General features: G+C 41.3%; 1 protein-coding gene across 2 annotated transcripts in view; it reads right to left on the bottom strand.

Moving 5' to 3' along the window:
• The window catches only part of eml3 (EMAP like 3), a 59,729-nt gene that overhangs the window by 21,335 nt on the left and 19,950 nt on the right, over nucleotides 1–18,444 (bottom strand). The window contains exons 2-7 of one of the 2 annotated variants that reach the window (XM_073474789.1): nucleotides 12,161–12,337; nucleotides 11,155–11,269; nucleotides 10,457–10,957; nucleotides 7,830–7,940; nucleotides 7,530–7,558; nucleotides 1,389–1,424 (exon numbers count right to left, since the gene is read on the bottom strand). In XM_073474789.1, coding sequence (XP_073330890.1) covers nucleotides 1,389–1,424; nucleotides 7,530–7,558; nucleotides 7,830–7,940; nucleotides 10,457–10,957; nucleotides 11,155–11,269; nucleotides 12,161–12,337 — 969 coding nt within the window. The remainder of the gene's footprint in view (nucleotides 1–1,388; nucleotides 1,425–7,529; nucleotides 7,559–7,829; nucleotides 7,941–10,456; nucleotides 10,958–11,154; nucleotides 11,270–12,160; nucleotides 12,338–18,444) is intronic. The other variant, XM_073474790.1, reaches the window with a different exon arrangement.

Genomic DNA, 18,444 nt, shown 5'->3' with positions numbered 1-18,444 from the left:
ACGAGAATGTAACATAATCCGAGAACGAGAGATTTACAGAACACATTAAAACATAAACTAACTAATGAATAAACTTCAGTCAGCTACCCAATGAGGATTGTCTTTATCAAGAGTATAGATATTAACACATTTTACTCGGATGATATTCATACTTGTAATAAGTACGTAATCTGTACCGGGTACTGGTTTCAGCAGAGTGCTCGCCCAGCCCTACGCAGAACCCACAACCAACAATCTGCCCAGCACCAGCAGTTAGAGACTATCTGATGATCATTGCGGAGCATTTAGCAGCTAAAGAGACAGATACTTCCATCAGGAGTTGGTGGAGACCAAAAACAAAGCTAAAAGAGTGAATATTGGACATGCATTCACCAGGTAGTCGGACGTGCTGGACGTTTAAATTTACAAGAAAAAAATTTGCCATATCAACTCAAAAAGTGCTGATATGTCAATGTTGTGTCCACATCTTTATACTGTAGTGCACTGCTAACAGATGGATGACTGTAAAAAGATGTATACTCATCTCTCTCTTATCGCTTACAACTTGTTTCAGGTGCCTCCAGATGGCCAATACAGAAGAAAAAAATCAGGTTGCAGGTTAACGGTTTCCTTATGAATATCTAAGTTGTCCAAAATTGCTCTCGTTAGGCTATGTGCTTAAGTCATCCAATGGCAATCCATCCAACAGTTGATGAGTTATTTCAGTCTGGACCAAGCAACCTACATTGCCATCCCCAGAGCCACGCCACCAGCGTGGCTAAAAACGAATAATGTAGAGTTATGTCATCGAAGCTACTATGAAAAATTTAATGGGCATTTGCTTGACGTTCACCTAAAGAAACAGTTTGACACGCGTCCAGTCATTTTTAAGCCATTTCTGTAACTTTGGTCAAATATAAGGTTTGGTTGGTAGTTTTGTGCAACTTGTCACAGATTTTTACTGCATTATTTTTGGAGATGACTCAGGGGGCAACAGAACAAGCTGAAAAAACAATCACTCATATACATTCTAGTATATGCTGTACATCAAATACTAAGTCTAGCTGCAGTCTAATCCAGCAGTGGAATGGGATAGGACTGGAAAACTGTTTTCCAGAGGTATTGATTTAGCTAGGTGTGCCAAATAAACTGGCAACTGAGTATATTTTACCTTATTATAAACATGATCATCCCATTGTAATTCTTTTCTGTCCACCTGTCCAATATTCACCTTCAGTATGGTTTTAGTGGTCATCTGCCAGTAGACAAGTGGAACACTGAATAGCAAACTGTCTGTGTGTGACTGGGCTACAGTGAATGGGATGCTGCTGGAAAACTACAGCACTCTCTGATGACCTTCTGGGTATAAAAACAGCTAAAGATACAAAGTGACATAAAAGCAGGTCTACCTTGGCTGTAGGTTCCTCTTCTTGACCCGGGGGATCCTGTGTGAGAATGAAAGCACAAGGTTAGCCAGACAAATAAACACCTTGAAGTCACAGCTGATTCCAGCCATAGCTGACCTAACTTTGACTTTAGGAATCCCCAAGGAGCAATTCCGAGTTTGAAAGGGGTTAGATCTATGAGTTTTGAATTTCAAGCTGGGTTATATCTTCCTTTTCCAGTTCTTTTTGGGATGTAACTGGCTCTGTTACGTTGGCAATTGTTCTGTACTTTTATGAGACAGGAGGGTGAAGTCTGAGTAGACTGCTTAGACTCAGGGTCCTCCGTCTGTGTGTTGGACCATGAAATTATGGTGCTTGGTAAAAGGCCAGCGAAACACCTTAGACTTACCAAAACACAAACCTCTGTGGCAACAAAAGAAGTCACGAGATAGTGAGGAAACAGGAAGACATAAATCAAAGCTGAGCAGGGCAAGAAGAAAAATCTCAATTGAGATCCAGTAAACGATAGTAGACGATAACAACATTTACACTGTCTGATAGTTCAAATGAGGACACAAGCCGGTTTTTGGAATATTACCAGATGAGGTAGAAATGAGGCTTCAAGATGAAAATAAACAAGGATATTACTTTATTTCTTACATTTTCTTTTAAATTTTAAGATTAAAAGGTGTAATTTGTAAAATATGGCCAGAATTCAAAGGTAGTTTCAAAAACACAGGGGGCAGCATATCACCAGATTAACCTACAACTGCTGCTCTTTGCTGGCTATCCTTGGCGGTAGCTAGTAACCGATAGCTAATTAGCTCATGGCTCAGTTAGTCGTGGAGCCAGTGGCCCTAGAGTTTGCCTGGACTGGAGCAGGTTAGCATGCTAACTTCAGTAGACATCTCCTCGACACAATACTTAGGTGTCTTGGACATAATGTCAAGACTGTTGTTTCTTCATACTGTCAGTTCTTTTGTTTAACGTTTGAAACTAAATCTCTGGCCACATCTTAAAAATGACATAGTATGAGCTATCAACCGTTAGCGGTTAGATGTCTATCTGTTTACAACAGTGAGAGAACAAGTAGACAACATACATTTGTAGTCGATTCAAAAAGTAAAAGCTAGTTAGCTGAGCCTGCTAATGTTACCCCATGCACACAATTCAAACCTGTGCAGAGTTGTCAGAAACTCTCATAAAGAAAGGAGGAGGGTCAAGTTTCTCCTTCATGGATGCAGATGGTGATGGCAGAGACCAGACTCAAAACAATGGGTAGTGACTTTTATACATTACACCATGACTCAAATCCTGACACAGAAAAACCACAGCCATACCCAACCATAGCCAGAGAGTAGCATAGGGAGAGCTTAAATCACATATGAGGCTCAACAACAAGTCACAGGTAACAAAGTCAGGCACCCAGCTGGCTGACAGCCAGTGAAGCTGTTGGATAACAGAGGTGGTACACGGACGTACCACCAGACTACAGATCAGCATCTTCCCTCAGACCTTTGAACAGCCCTGTGTTGTTGAATGATACATAACTGAACCTGGACCCTTTGAACCAATGTCTAGTGCCTATTCCTAAATTACAGGACAAACATCATCAGTCAGAACCAAAAATTTAAACACGCAAGAGAACACCAATATAACACCAGTATAATGTAAAGTATAAACTTCTTTTTGGTAATAAAAAAAAAGACCAAATAAATACATTAGTCAACCAGACATTAAATAATGACATGTTTGTTTGATGGTTTGTAAAATATACATTCTAAGTTTAGCTGAACTATAAGGACAAGAATCAAACACAGTTTTAAACTGGCAAACGTATGATCAAAGAATGAACAGGAAGACCAGGGAGACGATGGCAGCTTCCACTGAAAAGTTTTGATTTTCAGTGTTAGGGACACATTTGGGGTTGGTACCAGAAGAGTATTAAAAATAGTTCAATCTCCAGAGACATTTAACTATGTCCTCCTAAATTTCCTGCCACTCTCTGCTGTCATGAATCTAAAAAGGCTAGACTCATGCCAAGCACAACTATAACTCAATCAAACAAAACTAAGAACGACATGTAGAAAGAATGAAAGGCAAAGTGAAAGAGAGCGACTTGAAAAAAGTTTTTTGGCAGCCTCCTCTGCAGAGCTGGCCATCCATCATTCAGTCAGGCGAGTTGGAGTGCTGCGGCTGCTCGGCTAACCACAGTGCATGTGATTCCAGGCAGCGCCCACGGCCCAAACTGGCTCTGCAGTGTTTGGCTTCACAAGAAATCAAACTCATAAAAAAAATGTGTTGGCTGGTTTAAAAAGGGAGGGGAAATGTTAGGCCATAAAGATAGCTCAAGAAAGCTGGGGTAAAGTAGTTTTATATCATGTTATCTAGGCAGGTTTCCCTAAGGTGGAAGTCTGAAATGTACAACTCCACATACTTCTCAGTAATCAGTCATTAGTTACTACCACACTATCACTGACCAAGACCATGCGTACCATTCACACACATAATACGTCCGTTGGTAGAACAGATGTTCTGAATTTTTCATACTGATGAAACTGAGGAATATACAAACTGCTGTCATGATAAAGTAGCATTTTCACAAAAATCTCTCTAATATAGCCACTTCCAATCAGAACATGTCTGATGAAGTTGCACTGGCAAAGAGGTGGAGGTGGGCTGAAATCATGGATATTACAATAACACACTTAAGGGACTTTCCCTTTCTCTTTCTCTTCTCGAGCACTGATTTGCTTCGCTGAACAGCCAATCAGATTGATTTCTCTCACTGATGGGCTGCGCCACCGATTCAACTGCAGAACAGACACCGATGAGTGCCGATGAGGGCTGATAAGGGCCGACTAGAGCCAATGGAGCGCACGGCCCATATCTTGGATGGCGCTTAAATGTGCTGAAACTGTGCTTTTTGTGATAACAATGACTCATGAGCACTAATTTAATTTAAAGAGACACTATATAGCTTTTGCAACTCAGGGCTTTTACTGCTACAGCTTTACTTGGTCTGGTACAGCTTATAGCAGCTAAATAGTTTTATATATTTAGTTAGGTACTTTCTTGCTGAGAGTAAGATGAGACAGTTGACCAGTGTCATGCTGGAGTCAGAAGACGACCAATTTAGCATAAAGACTTGATGCAGCGATGCAGTGAGACAGGCTCCTTATATGTAGGTTTTGAAGATAAATCATGACTTAATCTCCTGGCAGATGGTATCATATTGTACTTAAAAGGACACTTTTAACTCCTCAACAAATTATTGTTATTGTTATTTCAGGATATAGAGGTAGAATTATACCAATAATGAGTTTTGATTGTACTGAGTAAAAACAAGCTGGTTTATTTAGCTTCTGAATGGCATAAATATATGTGAATAACTGCAGATAATGACATTAAAACTTACATATGATCCATGTAGGTGGATGAGTTTACCCATGACTCTAATTCAGTTGACTGTGCGGAAATGGATATGCTGCTGAGTTTACTGCATCTTTTTCAGAGCTAACCCATACTACTAGCTCAAGGTTTTTTAAAAACACTCAACAAACATGTAAGACATTTGAATAGTATAATGTGGCAGATCAAATGTGATTCATTTCACTTCATTTATTTCCTCTCCTGAAATCATGAATACATTGGGGACGTGAGATATACTATTTATTTTTGACATTTTTATGAAAATTGTTGACATGCACTTTAAATGTCTGCCTGGACTGTGACAGTGATGATGGCTGCTACAGATGACTCTTCGGCTGTTGTTGTTTTTGCCTAGCTGATGTGTTTTTAATGTGTCTATATGTTCTTCAAGTTTTCAAAGTCTAAGTGTGAAGCATTCCCTGAAAGAAAATGTGTTCTGGGATTTTGTTTATAAATGAAAGTTGTGTTTTAAAGCATCTGATTAAAAGAGTAAAGATTCAGATTAAAGAGTGTGTCTCATACAAGTGGGACTGTCAACAAAAACAGCTCTTAGAAAAACTGAACTCATACCCATGACGCTGAATTAAAAGGTTCAGGACACTTGGCATCATAAATGGATCCTGCATTTGGAAGACTGTTACAAAAAAGGACTTCTCATGACTTCTCTCAACGATTTGACATTAATGATAAGAGCAACACCATAAAGCATTACCTGTTGTATTTATACTGCCAAAAAGGGTTATTATGGATCAAATATTACATGTCTTTCCTCATTTGAAGCGGTTTATATTCTCACAAAAACAATTGCATCTGTATTTTGCCAATCAGTAGCACATAACGTCATGTAAACGTCGTTTTGGTCCACATGGATCCTGTGGTTGCTGCTGCTAAGAGCGTTTTATACATCAATCAAAGAAACATGCATATCTGTAATTTTGGTAAGTAATCTTGCAACACAGATCTGGAGCCAGATCACAGCAACTAAAGAAAGAATTGTAGCTGAAGCTGTTTTAGCTGCACTAACATTACCATTTAATAAAAACATGTGAATTATCAGAGCACGTTTCAAACCAAGAACACTCCAATTAGTAGACAAATAATCATATTTAGAGACTATCACGCCACAGTGATTGACAATGTTTTTAACTAGCTTTAACCAATAGAATTCTTATCTTTCGACTTCTGCAATGTGAGAGAGTGTGAGAGTGTGTCCTCCAACACCCTGTATTGTAGGAAGGCTGAAAAACAGGGCTAACCAGAGGCAGACTAAAGGCCAACACTCATAAAAGCTACGCTAACCACAAATGTGGTTTGTTGGGAAATGCACTCAATTTTGCAAAAACGACTCCATATGAGTAAGAAGCTGCCTGGGAACAAGCACAGAAGTATAGTTCAACTGAGGCCTTGCCAGCTCTGAAGTCAGGATGGATTAAACCTGAGTGAAAAATCCCCCAATTGTGACACCGATAATGATCTGCGATAGCTTGAGTAAATCCGTGCAGCGCATCTCTCTTTGGTCCTCTAAGGATTAGAGTTCTGTTACGGCACAGACTCATTGGGAAAAATATTCTTACTGTGCTTTTTTTCGACTTCATTGCTGAAAACAGGTATTGCCTATGACAGAAATCATCAGCATTGGAAAAGAAGAGCAAATTTTGGATTAATACCAGCCAACTTTGAGATGATCACTGACCACGGCATCTTTCGACCATCCAACCTGACCAAACAACGTAAAATCAGAGACCCACATCTTTATAGAGCCCGTCTCCTCCACAACATCCATGATAAAGCTGTTGCAATCGATAGGCGGGCCGTGTTCAGAGCCAACAGAAGAAGGTACCAAGAACGTAACCCTAACCCTAACCAGGATATGACACTGAAATGGAATGCAGGGAAACCTGGTTTATGTGCAGGTAAATGCATGCAGGTGTGACTTTGAGTTATCTACAGCTTCTCCTTCTGATCATCGATAATGGAGGCTGAGAACAACAATAGTTTACTGCTGTCAAGTTAACTTCACTTTCATTACAGCATGTTGTTTAGCATCATAGTTTTTACATGACAGACTGTCATATGTAAACACAACATTGTGATTAGTTATATATGATTCGATATACGACCAAGGATTATTGGCATGCACAGATAGCTTGTTAAAGTTGCAGCGCACAAGGGGAAATGAACGACTCCGTTTGTACACCTTACCAAGTGTTGTGAGGTTTGACTAACACCAGTTGGTCCAATCAGAGTCTTGTACACGCCCAATCGTCTAAAGGGTAGCCCAATTTTTTGGTCGTTATTAGAGAGGGGATTTTTGTAGGTGTGTATGGTATGGAAAGTCTTTTACAGACATGCGGCGCAAGTCAATTGTTCCAAGTCTCAGGCAAGTCATTTTTCTTGGCCAATTCAAGTCAAGTTCAGTCCTCCATTTAGGCAAGTCAGGTCCCAAGGGACTTACTTTCTGTCATGTCAAGTTATAAATCATCAAAACAGTAACTCAAGTTGACTCAAGTCCAAGTCACAATGACTTGAGTCCACTTCTCCGATTAAATAAAAGAAAAAGAACACAAGTTATGAGAGTTGCCAAAATATCTTGTCCTCAGGGTTCTGTGTTAAATATCTAATGTAAGTAGCTGGATAAATTCCTTCTCCATTTGGATAAAGTAGATGAACACAGTGATGTCAATCTCAGTTTCAGGCTTAAAGACAAGAGAGAAAAGTTGAAATATGAATCACCTGCACTGGCAACCAGGTCCTTCGCCCGACTGTGGAGACAGAAAACAACTGTGTGACAGATATACAGTATGACACCATTTCATAAAAATGATGAGCTTTTATCCTTTATCCTCACTCAAGTATCACGTACTGTCTTACTGCAAAGTTTTCATGGGAATGGAATTTTATTATTATTCATAGGGGCCATCAGTGTTCCAGCAAGTGTGTCTTTGATGAGATATGCAAGGCTGCAGAAGCCATAGGAAAAAGTGAGCTGTGTGACTACAGGGTGACAGCTGTGAGTGATGGCATCGGGCTCACTTCTCTAGGCTGGGGGAGCGGGTGAGGAGGTTGGCCGAGGACGCGGCCTTCTTGTCCAGACGTTTCCTCTGCCTCTCTGGGTTTGCCAGTTTCTCGCTGTTCCTACGAACCCTGGAACACCAGAGGACAGAAATCAGAGCCAGCTTCCAGGTAAACACTCGCTGTATGTCCACACACAGACACTAATGTCACACAGATGGATGCAGCGACACCACTATTTAGCATGCAAAATTTAATTCCCAACTTTCTCACACAATAAATCTGGTTTGATACAACTTGGGTCATATTTTTTAGTTTTGGCCATCATTGCTGTAATAATATTGTACAAAACCAAAGTTACTGACCTTTTTCCTTCCTGCATCGATTAGTTACTGTTGCTATGCCTGCCAACCTTTCCAGTTTAGCACTGCACATATGAACCTTACAGTGATAATGTTGGCAGATGTACCATCAAAATGTGTTGCACTTTTTAAATGCATAGTCATTTCTGCCAGTAGAGCATCTAAAGAAACTGATAACTAATTTAGAAGACATGTAAATAAAAGAGCAGGATTGTTGCTGTACGGGGTACAGTTAGTAAGCCCTGGTGTCATAGTACACTGATATAAGAAAACATAACTAGCACTGTTCAGATGTTTAGTCTAATACGGCCCGCCCTCATCAGAAAAATTACCATATAGGTCGACTGCGAAAGCAGGTTATTATGACCCCATGTTCACATTTGTTAGGCAGTGACCTCTGGTGGCTGTAGTTATTATTACGCCAGCAAAGCAGGAAGTCAAGCGAAGTATGTAGAATAAAGAGCACTGGGAGTCTGCATAGAGCGAGGACGGTTGGTTGGGTCGAACAAGCAAAGGACTTCCACCAAGGAGACTGCTGTTGGTGTCCAGTGTATGTCGATGGTGAGTTTTTTTTAACTTACTAACATAGTTAACAAATACAAATTACGCAACTGAAGTGCTGTACATAACGTATGCACATTCATAGCTGAAGTAACATAAGTTACTTACATATTTTAGGCCAAACCACAATGTTTTTTTCAACTTAACCAAGTCGGTTTCTTGCCTAAACCAACCTGCGAGCATATGATGAAGGTCCGTTACGTCTGTCACTGGTACGCTGCAACAGTCATGTTGCTTTGGGAACAGGGACACTGTATATGACGTTTTGTATACTGTATACCACGCTGGTAATCGAACTGTTCAGTTGTTAAGGAATAATTAAATAAATTTGTAATAAACTGTGATTACCCCTGGCCTAAAACTAAGACTAGCTCTTTGAGTGGCCTTCAATGAAAATCCTTATCTTAACGAGGTAACTTAAAGAGGAGATCGCTGGTGAAAATAACTTAATTCTGTGCTGTGCTCATGCTGAGGGTCTGACTTCAACAAGGACTGATGAACAAGAACACACACAAACAGACCATGTTCTAAGCCCTAATTAAACTCTTATCCTCTCTGAGGATTTCTTGCGACACACCCCGTTTCCTGATGACATGCCATTGTACCAGAAGCATCACCAGAGGAAGTGTTGCAGAACTAAAAACAGCGTTTGTGTCACTGGCCTAAGATCGAGGAAGTGAAACTCAGCTGGCAACAACCCCCTCCTCCCAAATCTCTGTAGTACCAATCTTTAAATAAAGAGGCTGAATGTAGACGAGTGAGCATGCAGGCACAGCTTCCCCAGTACCTCTTGACAGAGCTGAGCAGAGGGAGACTTGAGCTTGTTACCCATCACCAATGAAACCCTCTTACAAGTCACAACAAGGAAGCTCATGCACAGATAAACCAAAGCAGCACTACTCTGACACAGTGGAGAACAAATCACAGCATGCAAGAGATCCTTGATTTGAGGAAGATAATGTTAAAAGGACTGATTAGTGCAGAACTGCATTGAAAAAAACTGCAAAGCCCAGTTGAATTGCAGATAGTGGCACTGTGTCAACTTTACACATCTGCATTTTCTTACAGAACCATCAGCTTTAATTCTTTGTGGTTACGATGAAGTTGTAACAGAGGAACACTCTGTAGGTTCTTCGGATTCGGTATTAGCTCTGATGTTTTCTGTCTGGACAGATTTCAAAACAGTTTCTGGCCTTGAAAGGTTACATCTGCAGTCTTGCAAACCCCCTGACCTTCCTCGTTGACTCTAAGTGTATATGTACTGTAACCCTAACCCTGCCCAGCACATTTTGTACATTATGCTGTGTTCAATTGCCCTCACATCACATTTTCCACTTGGCTCAAATTCTGTGTGCCGTGAAGCTAATCTTGGATATGTCACTCAGTGTGGACGAGTGCCTCCATTATGTTCCACTACAGCTTTATGTTCCCCTCGCCCCCTGCTCAAACACAGGGAGAAGAGAGCACATGGAGGCTGGAGCGAGCATGATGACAGAATGTCATCTCCCCTCAGGTTTCCTGCTCTAACGCAGCACAATCACATCCTGGCAACCTGAGGCTGATGGTTTTATAAGGGGTTTTGCAGCACAACTGGGATTTGCAGTCACACAGGTCAAAATTAGAAAAGCTTTTTGATTGGTTCATTATAGCCATGCAATTACTCGTGTCAGAAAAAGTGATTATGAAGACAGCGTCGGTGAAGAGGAGGATGGTGGGATAACGCACAGTTGTTTCTTCTCTCCTTCCTGGATGGGGGACAGGGGTCCAGAACGGGAGCTGAGGTTCTGCTCTGAGGTTCTGACTGAGGCTGAGCCAGAGCCTGGCTCCTCTGGAGAGCAGCTTCCATCCTGGAAGTCCTCCCTCTGGAGGCCTCTGATCGTGGTGGGCTGAATGGGCTCCTCTACTGACGACATCCAACTCAGCTCCTTTTCCTGCTCTGCTCCTACTTCTTCATCTTCCTCCTGCTCCTCATCCTCCTCCAAACCGGGGACACGGTGGAGCTTGCCCCGTGTCCCCTCAACCACAGGCTCCCCTGGTGGGAGGGCGTCCTCTAGCTGCAGGCTCTGGACCCGCCTGGGGAGAGGGACTCGCTGAGTGTCTAACCCTGGAAGGGTGGGCTCTGTCTGGGTTGACCTGTCCAGTGTTGCTGGTCTGGGTGATGGCTTCATGGACTCTGAGCTTCCTATGTGGCCATTCGTATTGGTCACCATGCTGTCTGACAGCTGGCTAGAGATAGTTCAAATGTCGGGGTCAACACAAAACAGTCATAATCACACTACACATATCATATGAACACAAACTGACTTCTTAATGGACTAGCATGCCTCTGATGTAGAAAGTAATATGAGTACATCAAGTGAAATAAAACAGTGATGGTCCCTCATCATCCCTCTTGTCCTTTTAAGCCCACGTAAGTCCGGTACCTGGGAGCAGAGTGGCGGATCCCGTCGACGGCTGAGCTGGAGGACAATTTTCTGCTGCTGGTGCAACCATCTGAGCCGCACACTTGGTTCAGAACTCGTGCAGCGCCCGGGTTCACTGGGTGGGATTTAATATGATTATTAGTTATTTCTGAGTGATACTGGAGCACTCTGTGTGTCTAGTCAGTTTCCAGGAAGGGTTTCTGATCAAATGTTTCAGAAGCAATACTTTGATGATATTTTATTTGATGCCTTGGCTCGTCAGTCATTGGTGTTCAGTTTATTTAGTCACATTTCTTTCAGGAGACCTGAACCCAATGAGGCTTAATAGCAAAGGTGGGCAATATGACAGTATACTCTGTTATTACAGAAACTTGTCAAGTGTCAAAAATTTCCTACACTGTTATACTGTGTTGCAAGTAAATGAGCAGGATTGACACACAGGCTCTCTCTACCTGAGGCAAGTAGCTGCAACAACCTGGACAACTCCTACTGCTACGGAACCTCGATACTAATGTAAGACTGTAGTTTACTGATTAGAGTGTACAAGTTTGAATTCATTCATTCAACCTTTATTCATACTCAAATGATCATTGAGGGGGTAACCCTCATTTATAATGACATTGAGTCAATTACAAAAACAAAGAATAGTCCAAAAAACAAAACAACAAAGAGATACACTGCAGTACCACTAAATAATACAAAGCCCTTCAACATTCTTAAAATTATATTACAAATATTTTGACAGATATAGTGTTTATGATATTAGTCATGATTTTAGTAGAAATGGTATTTTTTGCATTTCATTTTCACTGCAAATAAAACATGATGATGTGATTTTTGATGTGGTCCGTACCAAACAGGCATGTTTTCTTTACATCAGGAGGATATGATTTGTAGGCCAGGGCATATCTGTAGCACCACAACACCTCATTTATAATGGTATGTTGACACTGGGCAATGTAACATTAGGCAATAGAGTAGAGATATCATGTTGAAGATCACTCACCTGCAATAAGCTGCTGTTTCAGTATTGGTAAGAGCTGATCATGGAGGCGGATCCTGCGCAGGGCATCAGCCAGGGAGGATTTCAGCAACGTGATCTCGTCCTCCTGCGCCTGCAGGCGCACTTCCATCAGAGATGCTCTGTCCGGGAACTCAGCACTGCTGTCTGCCGACACGTCATCTGTAAAGAACCCAGAAGGGTTAGAAAAGCAGGGCTTATTGTGAAAGATTGGGAAAAACCAGTGAGGAAGATAGTAAACACAGCAAATTGATTTCAATGAGCTTTGTAAAGCACTTTTAAATAAAGGAAGCATTCAGAAACTGGCATTCAGTAAAACAATAGAATCCCTGTTTTTGTTAGCATGTGTTGAATTGGAACATGACAGTAAATGTCTTTGATTTTCTCTTTGGATGAGAGTAAATCAAAAAATGTTAGCTGACACAAAAAGACAGCAGCAACCTTTCTAACTCACACTGACTTAGATGAAAATTATAAGAAAAAGTTCTGCTTTGTTACATCATACTAGTGTCATATTTCTCTCTCTCTCTCTCTCTCTCTCTCTCTCTCTCTGGTCTGGTTTTTCTATATTTGCAGGGGCGAGGGTTGGGCAGTATCCAATTTGAATAGCGTTAAACCATCTCCAAATTTTCCAGCAGTATGGTATTACCACTAGTTGGTTTCAAATCACACTGAAGTGCTTTGAGGGAGCCACCAATCGCTGCTATACCTTTTTCTGACACAACGTCATCTGTAGTTTTCCATCTCATGTCACATTAACATTTTTAACATGTTCATTTTAAGGTTTAATTTTTTATATATACATGTGTGGTGGTGTATATTTGTTGCTGGTGGTAGTGAGGGGATTACCAGCTATATTTTCCCACATTAAATACACCACCCAGTTGGCTCGCAGCTGTGTCTCTGGGCTATGCAGAGTGGACAGGCAGAGTGTTTGCAGGGAGGGGTGCCTCTCCATACAAACCCAGCTAGAGCAACCACGTTTGCCATCGGACTGCTCGTGGAGGGGCAGCCCGCCCTTCGGACATCCAGCCTGTCCGCTCCTCCTAGGCCAGAGATACTCCGGCTGCGACAAGCAACTCTGGAGGACAAGTAGCCAATAACCCAAGAAGAGCAGCAGCTGGCCAGTCAGGAGGGATTGCAAGAGCTGAAGAGGGTGGTGTGTTCACTGGGGAAACTACTGGTCACAGTCCCCTGTTTTAGCACTGCCACTAAACACCTGCATTGTGTGGACATTTTGGCCAATCCTCAATATTTTTTTCAGACTGTTTAAAGTTTAAAACCTGGTTTTAGCATCAAGGTTATAATTAGGTTTAGGTTAGGGTTAGACATTTAGTTGTAATGGTTATGTTAGGGTTAGAGGCTGGAGAATGCATTGCCCAAGCATAGAGAGACAAAATGTGTGTGTTTTTTTGGCATGCTGCCTATTTGCACAGGAGATTACAGATGTTTAGAGGGTTGTTCTCAAACAGAGGAGAGTCCAAAGCCTCTCAAAGACCTTATTGTGTGTTGTGTAGAGCTGCAGTTCTGGTGTGTGTGTGTGTGTGTGTGTGTGTGTGTGTGTGTGTGTGCAAATGAATTACATAGCTGGTTCTGGTCCAAAACGAGTGTGTGAGAATTTTGGAATGCCTCCTTCTGTTCTTGTGTCACAGGATGGAACAAAGCTGCGCATAGCGAGCATGAGGAGGATATTTTCCTGCTGATTACTCAGCCACTCAATTCTCGCTCAGCCATTTTACGTGTTATTTCCAACTAAGCACAAACGTTAATTGGCCAAGAAGTTCTGTGGAGATGTTCTGCCCGCTCAGTAATAAGTAGGTAGAAGGTCTTCAGACACCACTCCTCTCTGCACAAATCCTGTGAAGCCCTGGCGACTCAATATTTTAGCAAAGACTAACAGTTGAGATCCACAACCTGGAATTACACAGTGCCAGTAATTGTAGTCTTAAGCTCCATTTCCACATGGATCTAAATTCTCCAGCAATAAACAGACAATACTTTCTGGCAATGCTACTTAGTCAGGGCTTACCGTCTATTGAACTTTAGCGATGGTTACGCACAGGTTAGGATGTTCTTACACCATATGACTACCATAAATTCTCAAATCATGGTTTGGGCCTTTACTTACATCTTTACTACAGGAAAACTAGGCCTTTACTAGAAACAGTGTTTTAATTCTGTTTTCCCTGTTTAATAAATACAAATATTTGTTTTTCAAAGCCCTTTAAACACAATGGAAGAGGATGACCACAACCTTAGTCAATGTTGTGTAGTGGTCAGTATATTTAACAAGGAGCAGAGCTGGGCGGCCCTAAACACTCACAGAGTCCCTGCCTCCCCCTCACATCCAAGCAGGTGTCCATGTTTAAAATTTCAGTGAGAGGTTAAAGCGGAACGAACCACAAACCATTATACCCAAATAACAGAGCCTGGCAATGTTGTGGATACCTAGTATGACCAACTGGTAGGAAGAATCCTAACCCCCTGCTCCCAACCAGCACATAAAGCAAATAACCCCGAGGGACAACCGAAATGATCACACATGTAAAATACACGAAGAAATTAATTCTTATCAGCGTGCCTCTGCAGGACAGGCATGGTGGGTGTTACAGTTTTTTACAGTCAGACACAGGAATGGCCGTCCTCCTGCTACTTTCCCACTACTCCCCATGTGGGCTGATATGCAAGATCAAATCTTCATGTTTCTTTTCGTGCTCTGAACATGACTCATCACTGCAAAATAAGCGTCACTGAATCCTTTTCTAAGAAAGCTACACAAAGGCACTTGGCAGGCGTTCAGTCTCTACTGCTTTACTGCAAGATTTGATCAGTGTGTTATTTTAACTCATTGTTTCTGACAACATGTACATGACATTCCAATCTACTTGGCTTCGCCTCAACCTGTCTCCTCCATAGTGATGTATTACTCTTCCTAGCATGTCAACTGAGAAAACACCAAAACAAAAACTGACATCTAAAGATGCTAAGATTTTGTTTTGCTTCACCTGCTCAGCTAGCTAGCCCACTACACTTATAATTGGCCAGTTAGTCAAAAATGAACAAGCCACAGCGACTGTAAATAAACCCAATCAACTATTTAAGGTGGAAGGTAACTTATCTTATCTCTTATATTAAGTGTTGTAGCATGGGAAAATCTTCAGAGTTTAACACATTCATAAACAAACATGAGCGCTGGTAGCTGCTTGCTGCATGGTGACCGCCGTCACCAGGAGATGTGGGTGACTTTGCCAACTGAGTGATGTAAAAGCAGCCAGAGGCCTCGTGGAGGTTTTGGCACATCAGGGTTATGATTCACTGTGGCCTTTAAGACATTTTTCTTTGGTGTAACAGTTTCACTGAAACAGGCATTTCATCATCACTGCTGTTGCAAAATACTTGGAGCTGATCCAGCTTGGCAGTTGAGGAAACGTTCCTTCAGCAATTAGGTCTGCTTGGAAATCCCGCACACTGATTATTCTTTAGAACAATAAATAGAGAGTGAAACACAGTGAACCTGTGGTGTGGTGTGATATGGAGCCATCAAACCTCTTTTCATTGCTGATCGAAGGTCAAACGTTTCCCAGGCTATGTTTACACTGCAGAGTATGAAAGTATCACAACTCCCATTTTTCTCTCATCATAAAGATTTGGTTGTTAATAAAGAACTTAGGCGTAAAAAGTGTCATCACTGAGTATGAAGAATAAGACACCTTTATCAAGCAGCTTGTGGTGGCATGCAAACTCTAAGCAGGAACAGCCAATCAAAGACAGGGATTTACCCTGCTTCTGCTGCATTGTCTATTCTTTAAAAAACACACACAAAAAACAACATTTTGTCAGGGATATGTTTTTCTGAAAGAATATAAAAACTAAGTTGCAAAAAGTACATGCTATGAGTTTGTGAACGCATTAGTCTAAACTACTTAAAAGACATCAATAACATTAACATAAAATAGGGGTTACATAATATGAGGTGTGTTTCAGAGTGTTTCCATTAAATAAAGCTACTGACGTAGACATAACAAGATTAGACAATTATACCAGCATGAACACCCGCGATGTGAGACTGCTCGGAAAACCGTTTTGACTCTCTTCTGACCTCAATTGATTGATGTTTCTACAGGTTCCCTTCAGAGAGTTCACACTTCCTCCCTGATCTATCAGAATAACAGCCTGCATAGAAACCTTTGGCCACTGGCCAGCGCAGCAATAAGGAAGTGTTGATGAAGTGACACAAGCAACTCACTGGGAATTTCCAGTCAGACCAAAGACACTATCTCTGCAGCTGGTTCTACATGTATACGCCAAAAAAAAACCAACACTGCCACCCAAACTCAAGGTATCTGACAATACTGAGTGCTGATACATGATCAGTGATCTTTTTTTGCTGGCTGATAAGGTCTGGTTCGTGTGATACAGATCAACAGATCTTGGTGCATCAGCAACAGACTCATGTCAGACTCATCTTTCTGCTGTCGTCACTTTCAATTTTACATCCGGACAGCAATCAATAAATCAAAACGCTCTTAGAAAAAAAGGAAAAATGGTGTGTGTGTGGCGGTCAGGACAGTGCTGGTGTATTCAGGCAGTCCACACTCGTAAGTTTTGGAGGAGTGACTTTGGAGGGAGGCCTGAAGGAAGGGGGTGGGATTTTTCAGTTGGATACGTTCAAAGTTTAGCTTGTTCTTCCCGGCTTCTAATCTTACTAACCCCAACTATGCCTGCGGATTTTTTGCATTAAAAGTCTTCCAGAAAAATAAAAGATTATGCCAATTCCAAAACTTTTAATGTGAAACATTTGTGCAGGAAGTGTTGAAGAAAAAAAGAGCAGAACCGACTGAAACTGATTAGTGATCAGGAGCAGAATTTCTGCTGAGAGCATCACATGATTATGTTTGATAATCACAAGAAGGTCCCAATCAAGTGTTTTGAGCCAATGCGTATCAGAGTCCTTAAATATTTAGGGCCCTATTTAAAGGAGCACTCTGTAGTTTTGTTGAAGAAATGTTAATGAGCAGAGAAAGATGTTCATTGGCTGATTTTTTTTCTGCCTAAACAAACTAAATAAACAAACTCTCTTTGTTTTCATGACTGAATAAACAAACTGACCTTAAAAGGACAACACAATTTATACTGTTTGACTCTGTTTATATGTGGCGGACCCTGCCACCTTTCTAGCTTCAAACAGTGTTTTGGGACCTTATTTTCCTCTGAGAACAGCTTGTTTATTCACTTATGGACAAAAAATACATATTTCTGAGTTTGAATTTCTTCTCCAGAACTACATAGCGCCCCTTTAGCCAGAGTGTCATCTACCATTCCCTTTAAACGCCAGATGTGCCTGAACCTGGCACATTTCTATTTAAACAGCAGCACTCGTCTTCACTTAGGGACAGGTATGTGGTCTCAGCTGAGCTAAGACCTACACACCCATGGGCCCATAGATGGGCACAAGTATATTTGCTATTTACACAACGCGGGTATTTGGGGTGAATATGACAACTGCGTTGGTCGGAAACTAGCAATGATGTTTGTGCTGAGCTTTTAAATTACCTGTGAAATTAACATTAATTAGTGACAGCATATGTGACCCACCACCAACAGTTGTCATTTTGTGAAAACAATAGTTAGAGCCAGCTAAAAATGAAACGCTGCAACCATAATGTTCTGTGCAGTTCTCTTTGGTAATCACCAGTAGTGTAAATTACAAGGTTACAAGGCAAACTTTTAGCAGATCTGCTCATTTTGTCGTCCACACCGTCAAAATTCAGCCTCACCAACACATGCAAATCATTTTTCACATTTTTACAAGTTAACAGAGGAGTTAAAGAGGGCATCAGATTCTGTTTTATTTCAGCAAATACCATCCATATCTCTATATGACAAAAATGTTCAAGTGTACATTATCCTGTATATGCACATCTAATACAACAGGTAAATATGGAGAAAGAGTTTGCATTAACAGCAAAGTAAAACAGGAGCAGATTAGCAAACTGGTAGAATCACATAAACAGAAACTTTCTCATCTTTCTTATCTTCCTGCCAGGCTATCTGTTTTCCCCTGTGTACTGTCTAAACACACACACAAACACACACATACACACATATATAGTATTGACAGGAATGTAATCCTGCAAATTGGCATGTCTTAAAATGTCCTAAAGAATTATAGGGGAGATACAAACAGGCCTGATAACACAGAGTCTTGTGGAAGGCCTCAGTTCTAAACCCCCGGCCTTCCTGCCTGTGCAGAGTTTAACAGAAAGTGG

The sequence above is a fragment of the Pagrus major genome, chromosome 10, assembly GCF_040436345.1.
Source record: "Pagrus major chromosome 10, Pma_NU_1.0".
NCBI classification, from domain to species: domain Eukaryota; kingdom Metazoa; phylum Chordata; class Actinopteri; order Spariformes; family Sparidae; genus Pagrus; species Pagrus major.
Note: the sequence above shows the minus strand (reverse complement) of the source record. Positions and strands in the feature narration are given on the sequence as shown.